We start from the raw sequence: 16,704 nt of genomic DNA on the forward strand, positions 1-16,704 counted from the left end.
GTGTGAGGGGGACAGGGGAGGTGGTGGCTGAAACAATCCAAATGCATCTCATTGGCTTTGTGATTAAAAACAAGGCTTAATCTTTTGTCATGATATTAAAAAAAATAGTCTAAAACCCTCACAAAAGTTCAGAGCCAATGTGCGAGTTTTTATTTTTTTAGGATCTCCCTGGCCTCTTTGAGGAACGTGTAACAATTTACGTTTTCTTCCTATGTTTTCACATCTGCCCATTTGAATCACCCGGAGATGATTTTTTAACTGTTCAGAAGCCCGGGCCACAATTAATCCCCTAACTTCTGTGGGTGGAGGATGTCAGGAATTCTGAACGCTCTTCAGGTGATTCCAATATGTGGCCATGTTTGGGAATCACTAGTTTAAAGCCAAAAGTGACTTATAAACAACAGGTGAAAAGAAAAGTAATCCCTTGACACAAATACGCAAGCCGTTTGTCAGAGGTATTCACTGTTTGTATATCAAGAAATAAACATGTTAAAATGTCAAAATCCTATTTTATTTTCTTTTACACCTGAGGCATCTCTGATAACTACGTCAGTACCAGAAAAGTGACTCCGTAATAATTCAGAATTCCAAAAAGCAGCAAGAGAAGTCTGACATTTTTCTTAAAAGCATTCGCCTGCGACTTACATGTGTTTAAATGAGGACCTCACTGAAAGATCACAGGCAGCTTCTTCCTGTTGGGCTTGTCCCTCGCATGGTGTCAGGTCCCCGCGAATACTTTGCAAATATCAAAACTAAAACACCTCAGAGTCTCTGTCGCGCTATTGCCACTCAAAGGACATTGAAAGAGGAAGAGACCCGTGAGTGATGCTGCTAGCTAGGGTATCTTGGTGATTTAGGTAATCTCATGCCCCTAAATCGGATTGCGTTCGGTGGCCTTTGTGTCATCAGCTGGTGCGAGAGAACGGGCCACCTCTGAAAGGTGAGAAATACGGTGGCCAAACACAACGACAAAACGCAAGATGGGCAGAGAAGCCAAGAAAGCACATATTAGCACCTCGGTGACGGCTCCAGGAGGGTCCTGTGGACGTGCAGCTTGACCCAGGGCAACAAGGGCCGTGACCTCTCGGAACGAAAGCAAGGGGAGGCCGTTTGCTGTCAGCAGTGCCTTTAACCCTCTTGAATTCGGAGACAGCTCCCCCTCCTCGCGCACACGGATCTGCAAGGTCTCTGTTGATTTCCCATTCAGGAAATCTGGCCAGCGACTCCACGGCTGCTCCGGGAGAGCCTGCAGCTCGCCGACGAGCTGCGTGCAAGCACATGATTTAATTGTGGATGGAGGGAAATAATAGGTATCTCTAGCAGGTTTTAATATGATCTTAAAATAGGGAGAAAGTTTTCTGTTATGACATTGACATAGAGGCGATGATTTTGAGTAATGCAGGATGATGTGGAGATGCTTTAAGATTAAATGAGAGCTATATAAAGGCTTGTCAGAATGAATTCTAATGTGCCATGAGACACTTTGCATACTCTTAAATATGCAAAATGTCTCTTGGCACCCTAGAATTCATTCTGACAAGCCTTTATATAGCTCTTATTTAAAGTCCTACTTTATTTTTAGGGAATAGGTACTCAGAGATCCTTTTTGAATGGAAGCGACAAAGGGCAGTGTTTACTGATTCGGTTCTTCGGTGGGGGGAACAAAAAAGAAAGAAACACAATACAAAAGAGCCATCAAAAGTGGAAGCTTGTTTAATATTGCTCTACCGTCATCCTGAAAGGCATAATAATTTGAGTTACACATCTGAACTGATTGGAGTTACAGAATCATATCTCCTTTTTGCATTTAACAATATATACAATATAAAATAAATACATTTACACAAATGGACATTTGCTGGAGCACACAGTATGGTACACATCACAAAAATATACAATTGATTGCTTTACAGATGTGAAGCCCATCTACAGCTATAGACATGGTTTTATTATTATTATTATTCTTTTTACTACTGGCTATAATGCAACTCCTGGATTATGATAAGCAGTTTAAATTTTTTGTCCTTTTACGATCTTTGCACATAAGACTGCCATAAAATGTTTTCCTAGGCAGGTAAACAGAGACGCTTAAATAATTAAAATACAATCACCAACACCCATTTTCTCTTCTATAAGAAAAATAGCAGTTTTAAATATTTCATATCTTTTATGTTATCATTTAAATGCAAAATAGTGGAATAAATACAACAATCTGATCTGATTGAAACACAAGTGTAACTACGGATAGCCACACAATCATATTGCTTTAAATAAGAACAAACCTAAAAGAAGCGAAATGAAAGTTCAAATCATATGGTGAAAACATACTCTTTCATACCTTCCCAAAACTTCACATTAAGTAAATGGCCTTGCTTGAAACTTGAAAAAAACTTACCTCGAGCGAGGTTTAAGATGAGCATTGACCCCAAAGCCCGTGCAGCTCTTTTGGATCTGCCTTTTAAAGTCGTGTCTCCTACATGTGAGATGCTTGTTCTTGGAAACGCCAAGAGTCACTTAAACTGAAAACTAAGATTGGTACCTCATTCCTTTCGCACATCTCCAGCTCCTGTTTTCAGTTGGTTGGCTCTGACTTCTGAAGCCCAAGTACTTTAATGTGATACAGTGAAAACAACGTATACATCGCATCTATTTTACTTCTATATAGTGTGGTTGAACAGTAGCAACTTAAACCCTGCACCGACTTTCTGGAAAATAATCTTTTTAAATACTTACATATATAAATAATCTTATAGAATCAGCACCTTTTTGTTCCCAGGAGTTGTATTTTCTGTTGTTATTTTTAAAGGGATGTGCCAATTTCTGAACTCCTATCACAGCTATAAATTTCAAGTTATTGACCATCTGAATGAATTGCTAATGATGATTTATCTAGAGTCACACTACAGTCACTTCTCTACTGAGAAACCACAATCTACGATATAGTCCCATATAGCTAATGATAGATACACAGTATTCCTAGCACTAGGCTGATGAAACACCAACCCAAGGTATTTTGTTTAAAGCACACAAAGTAGCAATAGTTTTGGAAACGTGTCCGCACCAAAAAGTTTTGCAACAACACAGAGCTAGTTAATAACAACATCTGAGAGATGATTGAGTGAAAGCCATATATACAGCATTTAAAAATTAGACTTATCTATATTCTTGAAATAGTCAAAGTTTTAATTTCTAAGCTATACATTGGTATTCTATAATAAACCATTAGAGAAATTATTCCTTGTTTTGAAAATATTATTATGATTTTGATGTGTATCTGTTCATAATGAGTACTTGTTTGGAGTTTCAATCTCTTAATTATTATTAGGAAGAACCTTATTACTGGTAAGGAATAGAATATACTACTGTAGTCTCCTGAGGAATTGTACATCCAATATTGTCTCTAATTCTACCCTGTGTCTAAAAGCACACACCACAAGAATCCAAACACCACAAGAAGAACAAGACGACAGTCTCCGAATGCAACATAAAGTTCAGAAAAGCACAGCAAACATGAAACATTGAAAAGCTGAACTACATTTCTTTTGTTTGTTAGGATTACAATTTTAATTACATCTGTGTACATAGAATAAGACTGTTCACATAGTACAGGGAGCAGCTACTAACACTGGTCCATTGGTATAGCATTTGATGGAGGTTACTGTTTATTGGTTATTCAGCGACTGTAGATTTCGGGGGCATCTAATTGATTTCTTCATTAGATTACACCTCTTAACAGTCTGGAACCTGACTGACTTTCTTGCTGTGACAATACTGGTTGAAAAGCATATATATTGGCTTAGCTCTTGGTAAAAACTGCAGATTAATTTAAACAAACATTCCTAAATGAATAAACTCATAAAGATTAGGTTTTAGAATTTGGTCAGGCGTCTGCTGTCTTTGATGATTTTTTTTTTTCCTCAATTTCTGGCATTTGCCTTATTGCCTCTTAAGTGAATACTGGCTCACAGCTCCTTCTGAGACAAGGTCTGTAACTTTGCAAACAGGCAGTATCTCATTCCTAACCACCATGGCAGCTAGAAATCGTATGGCAACTGTACCTCCCGGGTAGAGAGGCGCACTCCTGATAATTCTACGGATCTGTTCTCCATGTGCAGTGCGTAAGATACGTGACTGCTTGGAGTCACTGTAGGTGTAATCTAATCCTTTGTGTCAGTGAACATTTAGGTAAACTGGCGCTCGTGTTAAGAAACTGATGTTTGGGACCAGACTGGCACACAACATAAATTGCATCCGTGATAATATGCACCTTCCCTTCAACTATTGCTTGAGTAAGTTAAATTCCCATATTAATAAATGGCTGAAAAGTGGTAAAGCTGGTACAAAAAAATCTCCATTTGTAAGAAGAAACAAAACATTTTTAAAAATCTTCCTTCAGGATTCATTTGTCCTTCATTATTGTTCATAATTGTTCAAAGCCAGCACAAAATTGCAGTATTCTTATTTCTCTTTAGTATTGCATGAATGAATAAAGCTTAAACTATTCCCTGAAAAAGTTACATAGTAGCTAAACTAACAAATACCTGGAAGACTTGAAAAAACAATTAAGGAATCAAATGGCTGTAACTGATCTAGATGGAAAAGCAATGATAAGAAGCAGCCGATGCAACGTCGCTTAAGTTGTCTAATTAGAGGCTGCTCCCGTGAAAGCTAATACTGCACTCAGTCAATTTGTTTGTGTTGCACTGTACTTTTAGGTACGTTGGTTCTCTCTCTTTGATTCCTTAGTCACTGGGGACGTTATGGTTCACAACAAGCTCACTGGCATCCATATTATGGATTTCCATCCTTTGGCAGGGCTGCCTTCCATCTCTCTTCAGTTAGAGACCTCTTTTAGAAGTTCAGCAGCAGAAGGAAGGAAGGAAGGAAGGAAGGAAGGAAGGAAGGAAGGAAGAGAAAGGAAAGGAAAGGAAAGGAAAGGAAAGGAAAGGAAAAAGGAAAGGAAAGGGACAATTTCCTTACAACTAGACATATGTGAAATTTAGGAGAAAGGGGAAGGATGAGAAAAGAGAAGGAGAAGGAGGAAGGAAGAGAGGAAAAGAGAGGAGGAGGAGGAAGGAAGGACAGAAGGAAGGAAATGAAGGCAAGTGGGAATCAGTAATGAAGAAAGCTAAGAGATGAGGGAAAGGAGGAATAAGGGAAGGAGAAAAAAAAGAGCAAAAGAAATGAGAGAAGAAAGGGAGAAAGGAGAGGAGATAAGGTAGAAAGAAACTCATCGGGAAGATACGGAGGAATCTGAAAGCTGCTTCATAGTCTTGCTGCTAAATTATCAGTGCAGTCCGTTGATTTTTGATGTTGTTGACTAAACTCTAAGTTTCTTCGACATCACTCTTGGGTTTATTTTCCCTTTTTCGGCGTGCAGAATAGGAAGGCCCAGGAAACTTTTAGTCAGACCTTGGCCTCCAGCATTTCCAAAAACAGTTTGTGCATGGGGACTTTGCCTTCTAGTTTGATGTTGTAGAAGTGCTGCACGGCCTTGGTGGAGGTCTGCCTCAGGAGCGGCAGGGTCATCAGCATCTTGCCGGCCCTGCGCGGGTCCTCCACGTGCTGGCCGGCCTCATAATCCTGCAGGGCCTCGTGTAACACATCCTGAAGCTTCTGAACAGCTTCGACGTCTTCTATGTGCATGGAGTCTGCACAACAAAGCAAAACACAGAGCAGCAATATCAATAATAGTGAGGAAAAAACCCCCAACCGATGTGTAGATTACAGTTATGGAAGTTAAATTAAAAAAAATTTTTTTAAATGTTTATTTATTTATTTTTGACAGAGAGAGCATGAGCAGGGGAGGGGCAGAGAGAGAGGGAGACATAGAATCTGAAGGAGGCTCCAGGCTCTCAGCCGTCAGCACAGAGCCCGACGCGGGGCTCACACTCACGGATCACAGATCATGACCTGAGCCGAAGTCGGACGCTCAACTGACTGAGCCACCCAGGCGCCCTTAAATATTATTCTTGAACGACTCTAAATTCTAACCTGTGATTTGCTCAGAGAAGTTTACATTTCAAAAATCTCTATTTTTTCTCTAGATTTCCCTACTGTAGATTATTACCAGTATGGATTGAGAACATGGAAATTACTGCAAAAAATCCATTATTTAAAAGTGTGTGTGTGTGTGTGTGTGTGTGTGTGTGTGTGTGTTTTCTCCTAAAACTGAGCAGAGAAGAATTTCTTTTAAGAGATTACAATTTTGGTTACTTTATTCATTATCTCATCCATGTATTTATTCACTCATTCAACAATTATCAAAGGTCATCTATTAAAAGTTGACCTTTTAATTTTATAATAATTTTATATTTTATAATTTTATAATTTTATAATTATATAATTTTATAATTATATATTTTTATAATTTTATATTATATTAAATTTATATTATATTATATTATATTATATGTATTTATATATAAATTTATTTTATATTATATTAAATTTAAATATTTTAAATTATATTAAATTAAAATTATATTATAGTTTACCTGTGGAGGTAAAATTGTCTAAAATTATGACCTTGCCCTTAAAAAGCCCATATTTCCCGAAAGTAAAAAAAAAAAAAGTAGATGAGCAAGGTTTTAAGAACACCATGTAAATACACTGAATCTGACACCATGTTCAGTAATAGGCAGAAATCACAGTAAATTGCTTGTCCGTTTAAGATTTTCAGTGTCCTAGTAACAGTTCTTTAAAGCATCTTTCCACAGCCTGCTTCTAGTGAAAAACAAATGAAGTCTTTAGATTAATGAGTTCTGAAATATTTTTCACATTTGTGAAGGTGAACTTTAAGTGACTAATTTAAAAATCTAATTCAATCAGGCAAGGAAAGGGTTAACAGTGTTGCCACAATTATTCTTTTGAGAAATGTGAGATTCGAGGAAAAAGAAAAGTTACCGCTGTAGCTCTAAAACAGACACTTAATTATATACAAGTTTGAATCATTTAGCACGTTTTATTGATTCTGATGACAGTTTATCTGTTAATTACACATAATGGAGTCTTTGGGGGATTCTTCACGTTTAATAATTCTCGTTCTCTGAGAATGCAGAGCTCTAAGATATATGTAGTTAGCCTCATCTTTCATATAATTCAAATAACAGGTCACACGCACACAAAAGAGAGAGGAAATGTAATTTACAACCAAGTGGCTAAAAACATATGATAAAAAAAAAATATGGCAAAGTAATTAAAACGTTGGTAGCTGTAACCAGGAACATGTTTTAAAAACTTGTTTGTATTTTGTTGTTTTTTTCTGTTACCCTGTCAGTTTTAAATTGTTTCATCACATCGTTGGTAAACTGACCACTATTTACATTAGGTGGTTAATAACACACTTCTCTAAAAGAGTTTTGAATGATCTGGAACAGAGAGGCTTATTGGTGTTTCCCCGCTCAAGACTCAACTCCTGCGTGCCTGTTTGAGCCAAGAGAAGGAACTCTCCCACGTGGTTAATGTTGCTGGTGGTGGAGTGGAACCCAGGACATTCCTCGGTACTTAACCTAGCCTTTCCCTATGGATAGTTGCTAGCTAGGCTTCTCTTCACTCTGGACCCTTTCAGAAATGACAATCCCATCCACTTCCTATGTGCCTTCTCATAGCAACAGCACACGTAATTGTCAAAGATGTCGAATGGTTGGTAACGTTAGTGAGGGAAAAACTGTCATGCAGATGACAACATGGGCTATTTGTTTTCTATTTTTACTCTTAAATGCTGTCTGAAGGGAAATGGGCACGGACACACACTCACGGTGAGTGTCCAGGTACAAAACAAAAACAAACAAACAAAAAAGCACACCAAAAAAAAAAAAAAAAAAAAAAAAAGAGCGAGAGAGAGAAAGAAAGAAAGAAAGAAAGAAAGAAAGAAAGAAAGAAAGAAAGAAAGAAAAAAGACTTTGCACATAAGGGAAGGGAGATAAGGTGGGACCTACTCAATCTGTCCCGGAACTCAAAGCACTCTGCGTGAAAATGGGAATAAATGGGTGGGGAAGAGAGGAATTGCATCCTCACAGACAAAATTAATACGAAAAAACTTGTCCCATCAGACCAAAAAAAAAAGCAGAATAAATATGATAAATACACCACATATTAAGTAACTGTTTGGGGTGACACTGCCTTATTTCATGTGGCAGTGGTAGTGTCACAGTTCGGCTTGACTCAGGTTTCTTTGAATCACATGCTGCCAGAATGTGTGATGCTGCACATGGCATTTCCTTTTTTTAAAAAGTGAGTTATAATTATCCCCTGAGTTCACGTTATTCAACTTGCCATCTTCACCAAGAACCTTCTTTACAACATTTTTAATGAAGACATTTCTAGTTGCATGTAGAGCATTCTATTTTACAAGGGACAGAACCGATTATTAGAAGTGTCCTCTTCAGATCTTCCCAAATCTGTCTACAACTTCCATTCTTTGGTCCTGTTCCTAAGTATCTAAACGTCCTTCTCCATGGCAGATCTCTAAAAGCTGGAAGTGAGCTGCAGTCACTTCAGCCCCCGCCCCAAGCCTTGCCTTCCCCACTATTCTTGCCCAGCAGGAGATATATTATAGGATGTCACAGGAAATGAGGCGAGAACAAATAGCAGAGAGATATGCTCACAAACAGCAATTAAGACTTCAAACTATTCTTTAAAGGCTGTGATTTAGCTTGAGAGATTTAAAAATGATTTAATCAAATTACTATGATAATTTAACTTCCCATTTACAGAAAAGATTCTAACTCATTCTAGCTTTACCCATTCTCGGATCTGCTAATACTTTAAATGCAAACTCACTAAATCTGAACTATTTAATTAGACCATGATTCAGCTGGCAGACTGCTGAAGAAAATATTAATCTCCATTAGGGATCCTAGTTCAAGTTCTGGCTCTGTGGCTTTAATCTCTGTTTTGTTCTTTTGGCTACATTTATACATTTATGCCAGGCTCAATAGAACTGGCATTAATTTATGGAATTATTTAGCATTGGTTGTTAGTGCTGGTTTCTGTTTAACTTTATATTTTAAAGGAAACAGCCCCGGTATTTGTGCTAATGAAAAGCAGCAAAATTTAATAAAGGGAATCATAGGCTTATGAACTAACTAGATAGGGTGAGGCTGTACATTAAAAACACTGGGTCAATGGTTAATAAAACTAGGATGTCTGGGCCCAAGCCCAGGCCTATTATCAGAATCTTGGAGCTAGATCCAAGGCATCTTCGGTGGTTTTAAACATCTAGGTGCTTCTATGGCCAAGCCAGGGTTGTTGAACTATAAAACCATACTGCTAAAAGAATCCAGATTTCAAAAGATAACAAACATTCAAATGATACATACATTGTCACCCATATATTAAATTTCAGCACTTAGTAATAAAATAGAACCCTCTCATTAAGTGCCAATATTTTACTCTGTGAAGTGAGATCCTAAAGGAACATGTCTAGCTGAGACCATTTACTTTGGGAAGAGAGCTAAATATCCTCACACCTACAGTTGCAAAATTCAGTGAGACTCAGAGCCATTGCAGAAGAAGATTTTATTTTTGCATTTCACCTGGAATAAAATACTGCCTTTCTCTATGGTAAAAATTTTAACTATTGTGGGCATGGGCACAGCTACTCCAGAATGTCCAAATCCTATCTGGGAGCTGTCTTTAAGACAATATTTTCTTGGCAATATTTTCTTGGCAATACTTTCTCAATGGTTCCAAATCTTATTTTGAGGGTGGAAATGAATATTAAAAATAGGCAAAGCATATTCAGAGCAAAGTCTAGTACCTAATATAAATCAACACTCAGAGTAACCGTTTTTTTCTGTGGAACCCAAGTGTTGATTTCTTTAGTGTTTGTAAATTGCCTACATGAATAGGGGAAATGAAAGGTGAGCCAATGAGACTCTCTGATCACTAAATGAATGAAGCACAACATGATGGAAAAAGAAGTGAGCAAAGGTCTGTTTTCTAAAAGATAATTTGATCTCAAAAGTTTTATATGCAATATATGTCTAACAGTGACTCTCGTGGTTGCAATCAGCTGGAAATTGAGGGACATTTGTTGATAACAATGCAAACTGGCTCTTGATTAGCACTGATACTTGATCCTAAATTTCCAAAAGTGATGCCAATCATAAACTTTTAATTAAAAATCGGTAGGCAGGATTCTAGGAAGATGGCAGTGGTGGCAGCAAAATTGTTTAATCTCTTCAAATCTGCACATAAAAAAAATAGAACTAAATGGCCAAACTAAAAACCCACAGACAACACTTACAAACAAAACTAAGTGACAAGGTATCCCCAAGATACACACACACACACACACACACACACACACACACACACACACACACAGGAGATTAGAATTGTGTGTGTTCCTAGTTCTGTTCACTGAAGAGACCTAGGAAGGATGGCCAAGCCGGGAATGGAGAAACGAACAATGAGCAACCTAGCACCCAGATTGTAATTAGATTCCAGGATTCAGCTGGGAAATATTTAAGGTAAGAACAGAGCATCTTAAGCTGGATAGAAAAGACACTATCTACAATTACTAAATCATTCAGAAAGATTCCAGAAGCCAACCTGAAGAGATTCCTGCTGACCCCAAAGAGGGCAATTTGAGCTTCCAAAAGGATTATAATTGCAATTGATTAAAATCCACTGAGTATGTTTAAATACATTTGGTTATAATGGTATTTGAAAAAGACAGGCCATCAATTCTTGGTTTTGAAAACTGGTGAATGACGGGAAAGAATCAAGCTCCTATGTAAACCGTATCATTGGTAATCAGATAAGAGATGAACAAAAGCGTCACTTTATGTAAGTATCCCAGTGGTTGAAAGAAAACAAGAGATGAAAAAATTATAAGTCATCATTTTTCAACCCTCAGTGACAAACAGATTTAGGCAAAGAGCATCAGCAGCTGCTATCATCCCATTGAGACAACCAGACATTATGTGCCTCTCAAATGAGCAGCACACCTCCTACAGGTGCCATAGGGATTGCTCCCGAGTCTGGTTAAGTCTCTGGATCCAGCCGCCAATTTGCACAAATGCAAAGGGCAGAGAAACCGTGAACTGCACCTGAAGTGTGCAATCTGTAAAGCCCTGACTGTGGGAAACTCTGCAAGTCACATGCCCTGGCTTCTTTAACAGAAAAACTGTAAGAAAATGAAAATGAAAGATGAACTTTTAGATTAAAAGAGAGTTAAAAAAATCCATTACAAAAAATTTGTTTTGAAATGGGCAACACTAGACTATTATGTCTGAGGATACACATTTAGCAATAAAGCTATAATGAAAGGTGAGGAAGTGATAAAAAAAAACAGGACAGGATAGTGGTTACTTTTGAGAGAAAGGAGGGGGGTGACATGAGGATGAAACACATGGAGGGTTTTCTGGGATATCTTGCAAAGTTTTGTGTCTTCTCCTTGCTCATACAGCCACCATGACAGACTGCACAATGGCCCCCAAGATATCCAGATAGCCCATCATGGGAACCTGAATGGTACCTGACACGGCAAAGGAGACTTTGCAGCTGCCAGTAAGGATCGGCCATGGGAGATTATTCTAGATTATCCAGGAAGATCGTCAATGAAATCAAACGTGTCTTTATAAAAGAGAGGCAACGGAAGGAGGCAATGTTACCACTGACTCATGATGCTATGCTGCTGGCTTTGAAGATGGAGGAAGGTGCCACGTGTCAAGCAATGCAAGGAATGTCACGCTAGAAGATGAAAAAAGCAAGGAAACAGGTCCTCCCCTAGAGCCTCCAGAAGGATTGCTGCTCTGTCTACATCTTGTTTTAACCTAGTGAACATGATTATGGCCTTCTGATCTCTAGAACAGAAAGAGAATAAGTATGTATTGTGTGAAGTCACCAACTTGCAGTAATTTGTTACAGCAGCCATAGAAAACTAAAACACCCATAAAAATTAAAAAAAAAAAAAAGGCACCTGGGTGGCTCCGTCAGTTGAGCAACCAACTTCGGCTCAGGTCATGATCTCACGGTCTGTGAGTTTGAGCCCTGTGTCGGGCTCTGTGCTGACAGCTCAGAGCCTGGAACCTGTTTCAGATTCTGTGTCTCCCTCTCTCTCTGCCCTCCCCCGCTCATGCTCTGTCTCTCTCTCAGAAATGAATAAACATAAAAAAAATTAATATAAAAAAATAAAACACCCATTAAATTATACATATGGTTGTGTGTGTGTGTGTTAAATTCTGTGTTTTATTTTACATTAAAATGGTACAAAAGAGACAGAGATAGGGACAGTGAGAAACTTCTGATGGAATGGTCCCTTCTAGAAACTAGTGAGTTAGGCAATATTCTGAGCAAGATTGTAGAGACACTTGGCAGATATGCCAAGGGGAAGCTGCTCACACATGAAGGAGGAGGTTAGACCAAAAAACTTTTTGGGTCTTTCCTAATGCAGAAAGGTTATAATTCTAATGCTGGAAATAGCAATAGCAATTCTTATTTTGTGCTTAACTATGATGAGAAGAACAGAATTGATTTAAAGCTTTCCACTGAGACATATGTATTTTTTGGGATAGCTGTTTTCCTCATTTCTTGCTCCATTGAGCCAGACTTTGATGTTTATACAGGCCACACAAATCACTCTTCTACTGTATTTATATCAAGTGTTAAAGTACAGATCCATAGTCCATAGTTCCTCCAGGTTTCCCTTTCATAAATCCCAAATTATTGGTACCATTATTCTATTTACCTTGCACGGTCAGATTTCCCTGCTAGGCCTGTTCTATTTCCCTACAAGTACTTAAGGCCTTCTGTCTCCCTCTGGTGTCTACTTATCCAGGAGCTTTCTAACTTGTTTTACTAGAAGCGATAAGACAATTATACTCCTTAAGTGAATGTTGATAGCAACTTGGGTGGTAAATATTTCAACATTCCACAGTATCATAAACGATCTGCACCATGCTAGTTACCTTTTTGTAAGGGATTCGTCATTATCTTAAGACCTGTAAATGAAAATAAAGTTATATTATGTCATTCCCTAGAAGGAGAGCAATTGCAGAGCGTTTATGTGCTTATTACCCAGTTGGAAGCACAGAGACACTTGCCGCAAATATTTCTCACACCACGTCAGGGCATAGTGATCACTAAATATGATAAGAAACACTTAAAAACCCAATTTTACTTTTCACATAAAAATTTGAAATATCATAATACGTATGAACTTCTAATATATATGAAAGGTTACACTGAATAAATCCACCACCCGCTTCAAATCAAATGTATCATCTTAAGCAAAATTAGGGGTGCCTGGGTGGCTCAGTTGCTTAAGTCTCAGACTTTGGCTCAGGTCATGATCTCATGGTTCATGAGTTTGAGCCCTGCGTTGTCAATGCTCTCTGCTGTCAGTACATAGCTGCTTCGGATCCTCTGTGCCCCTCTCTCACTGTCCCTCCCCCACTTGAGTGGCACACTTACTCTCTCTCTCTCTCAAAAATGAATCAACATTGAAAAAATCAAAATTAAAATAAAACAGTGATGGCAGATCTGAACAAAAGTCAAAGAAAAGTAGACTAGGGGATGTAAAATCGTAATTTTGATTTTGAGGAGAGTATTAATTACAGTTTGGTCTGGGTAAAAGTTAAGAATAAATATCTACCTGCCACAAAAGACCCACCATTACTAGCTTCTTATAAAATGCTATAAATGCAGTAAAAATTTTGTCTCCAATTCTTTTTTTTGTCACTTTCAAGGGTGGTTTTGTACTCTTCTAATTCCAAGAAGACAGCAAGATAAAGTGGGTGCAAAATTCTAAACTACATTGAAAGTACTAATTTAGGTTGGCGGATGTGAAATTGCAATTGCTAATCTTCTGCACTGACCCTTTTAAAGACATGCTATATACTTATTTGTGGACTAGAAATAGCTTATTGATAGCAAGGGACAGAGGGCCCAGCCCTCTGTCTCATGGCGGCCACACGTCTTTATCAGCTCGCTTCAGTTACCTGTAAAATGACATTGGACAGGTTTACCTCACAGGCATGTTGTGGAAAGCAAATGAGATTCCCCAGTAAAAGAGAAAAAAAAAGTCTACTGAAAGATTCTTTAAAAAGGATAATCTGGGGCGCCTGGGTGGCACAGTCGGTTAAGCGTCTGACTTCAGCCAGGTCATGATCTCGCGGTCTGTGAGTTCGAGCCCCGCGTCGGGCTCTGGGCTGATGGCTCAGAGCCTGGAGCCTGCTTCCGATTCTGTGTCTCCCTCTCTCTCTGCGCCTCCCCCATTCATGCTCTGTCTCTCTCTGTCCCAAAAATAAATAAACGTTGAAAAAAAAAAATTCTGGGATTTATAAAAAAAAAAAAATAAAATAAAAAATAAAAAATAAAAAATAAAAAGGATAATCTCTTGGTCAATATCTAAAATGTCAAATCACCAAATGTAGTCAAAATTTGAATAAAATTATGTCTAAGGGCCCAGGAGATACAAAGGGACTAGAGAGGTTTTTTCACTTTTACACTAAATGTTCAGATTCATGAAGATGTTAATATTTCTATATTATAAATTCTTCACCTACACACACACACAAAAATATATGACCAAACTCACTGCTCTCACTTAAAAGTAACTGACATAAAAATTTTAGGCCAGTTAGGAGATATGAGACATTATTTAATTCACCTACCTCATTTTACAGACAAGAAAAGTTATGTGACTAAAGCATGCATTCTCAAAGGAAGCGAAATTTGGAATTTGGAAGTGGTGAAAAAAATCCTTTTAAAAGGTAAAATGCATATATATACAGTACACAAACAGATACGTAACATATTTGTAATGTTAATATTTCACTGGGGACTTATTAAGAAAAAAATATCTAAAAAGGCTACCCCAAGGCAGTGATAATGGAAAAAGACTGAGAAACACTTGGTCAAATTTATGAGGGTCCAAATATTGTGATTAAGTATGGCCCTCATTCCAGTCTCCTACAGTCATCATAAACTTTCTATCCCTTGAAATTATATCACAATTCTACACATCAAACATTTGTTCTCATGGACAAAATACTATCTGGATGTGGTTATAATTACTTAGGATTTGAAACTGATGACCAAAATATTACTCACTGTTTTATATTAACAGATGCTATTATTCTAGAAGTATGGTATGGAAATAAAAACTCAGCATTAAGCCTGTAGATTCTGTTTATTCTTTTATTTTTTTCAGTTCTTTTTTTCTTTTTTTTTTTGAGAGAGAGAGAGAGAGAGAGAGAGAGGAGTGGGGGAAGGGGCAGAGGGACAGAGAGAGAGAAAATCTTAAGCAGGCTCCATGCTCTGCACAGAGCCCAACCTGGAGCTTGATCCCATGACCCTGGGATCGTGACCTGAGCTGAAATCAAGATTTGGACACTCTACCGACTCAGCTACCCAGGCATCATGATTCTGTTTATTCTCGAATGGGCTGGGCTCACAGGGCTCCAGGTTGGGGGCAGGGCCGGGTGACATGAGGTATGAGGGGCAGCTATGAAGGTGTCACTTGTGATCTGAGCAAAAGAGAATGACCAGACTAAAAGTTTATTCTTCCTCTTAAGCTGCTTTAGTCGTCTGTTACATAAAAATGAGTACATTTTCCTGGGGACAGTGAGAATAGGGTCAAACAAATTCTTAGACATAAGAATCAATAGAACCAAACAGAGAGAATAGAATCACATGGTGTAATCTTACCCAAAATGTGTGTGGTAATGTTTCACTAAATTTTCCACTGAAGACATAATATTAATTACAGAATCATAACATTCCCCAAATGGAAAGGATTCTAGAGATCAGACTAACTTCTTGGTGTATGGATGAGAGAACTGGGGCCTAGCAATAACAATGTTAAAATTGGGGCCCAGATTTTCCTTTTTAAATTTGATTGCACAGAAGTATATTAGGGATGCGGTAATCAGCTAAGAGGTCATGGGCATTCAAAAGTAGGAAATTTTAGGGGCGCCTGGGTGGCTCAGTTGGTTAAGCATCCGACTTCAGGTCAGGTCACAATCTCGCACTCCGTGAGTTCGAGCCCCACGTTGGGCTCTGGGCTGATGGCTCAGAGCCTGGAGCCTGCTTCCGATTCTGTGTCTCCCTCTCTCTCTGCCCCTCCCCCATTCATGCTCTGTCTCTGTCTCAAAAAAAAAAAAAAAAAAAGTCAAAAGTAGGAAATTTTAGAGTTTAAGAAACTGTGAGTTTTTTACCTTCAAAAATAATAGGAACAATTATTTGGGGTTTTCAAATTTTGAATGTGAGAATTACAACATTAGTTCATAATATATTGGGTTTTATTTTTTGGCCATATACCTCAAGATAGGGAAAGTACTTCTAATGATGTTTTTGGTGCTGTAAGAATTCCTGAATTCACACATGCCAGAAACAGAGCTACAAAAATATATGACAGCCTTGATCAAGAAGACGATTCCCTGTTTCCCAAGCGTAAGTGCAATATTTGTAATTATTGAATAAAGACAGATATTTAAAATAAGCTGAAATTTAGATTAACGAGACAAGGGTTGTTAACACCTATAGCCATAGAGGGGATGCTAAGTATCTAAATAACTAACACTAAAACATAATTTTTTTGTTGTTGTTGCACCAAAGCTCACTGATGTTAATCTGAAATTTCTAAATACTAAAAGAAAATCTATGAGCTTTTTAGGGTGTCTATGAAAGGTATTAAAACATTTTTCATACTGATGTGTTTTTAGCCTGGATCTAAGCAAAACTGAATCT

The 16,704-nt window shown here is 38.0% G+C and overlaps 1 protein-coding gene across 1 annotated transcript in view; it reads right to left on the minus strand.

Annotated features, from left to right (window-relative positions):
- Positions 1 to 5,111: 5,111 nt before the first annotated feature.
- The window catches only part of ESRRG (estrogen related receptor gamma), a 224,600-nt gene continuing 213,007 nt past the window's right edge, over positions 5,112 to 16,704 (minus strand). The window contains exon 7 of the mRNA XM_047840792.1: positions 5,112 to 5,651. Coding sequence (XP_047696748.1) covers positions 5,407 to 5,651 — 245 coding nt within the window. The 3' untranslated portion in view covers positions 5,112 to 5,406. The remainder of the gene's footprint in view (positions 5,652 to 16,704) is intronic.

This window comes from Prionailurus viverrinus, chromosome F1 (assembly GCF_022837055.1).
Source record: "Prionailurus viverrinus isolate Anna chromosome F1, UM_Priviv_1.0, whole genome shotgun sequence".
Lineage (NCBI taxonomy): Eukaryota > Metazoa > Chordata > Mammalia > Carnivora > Felidae > Prionailurus > Prionailurus viverrinus.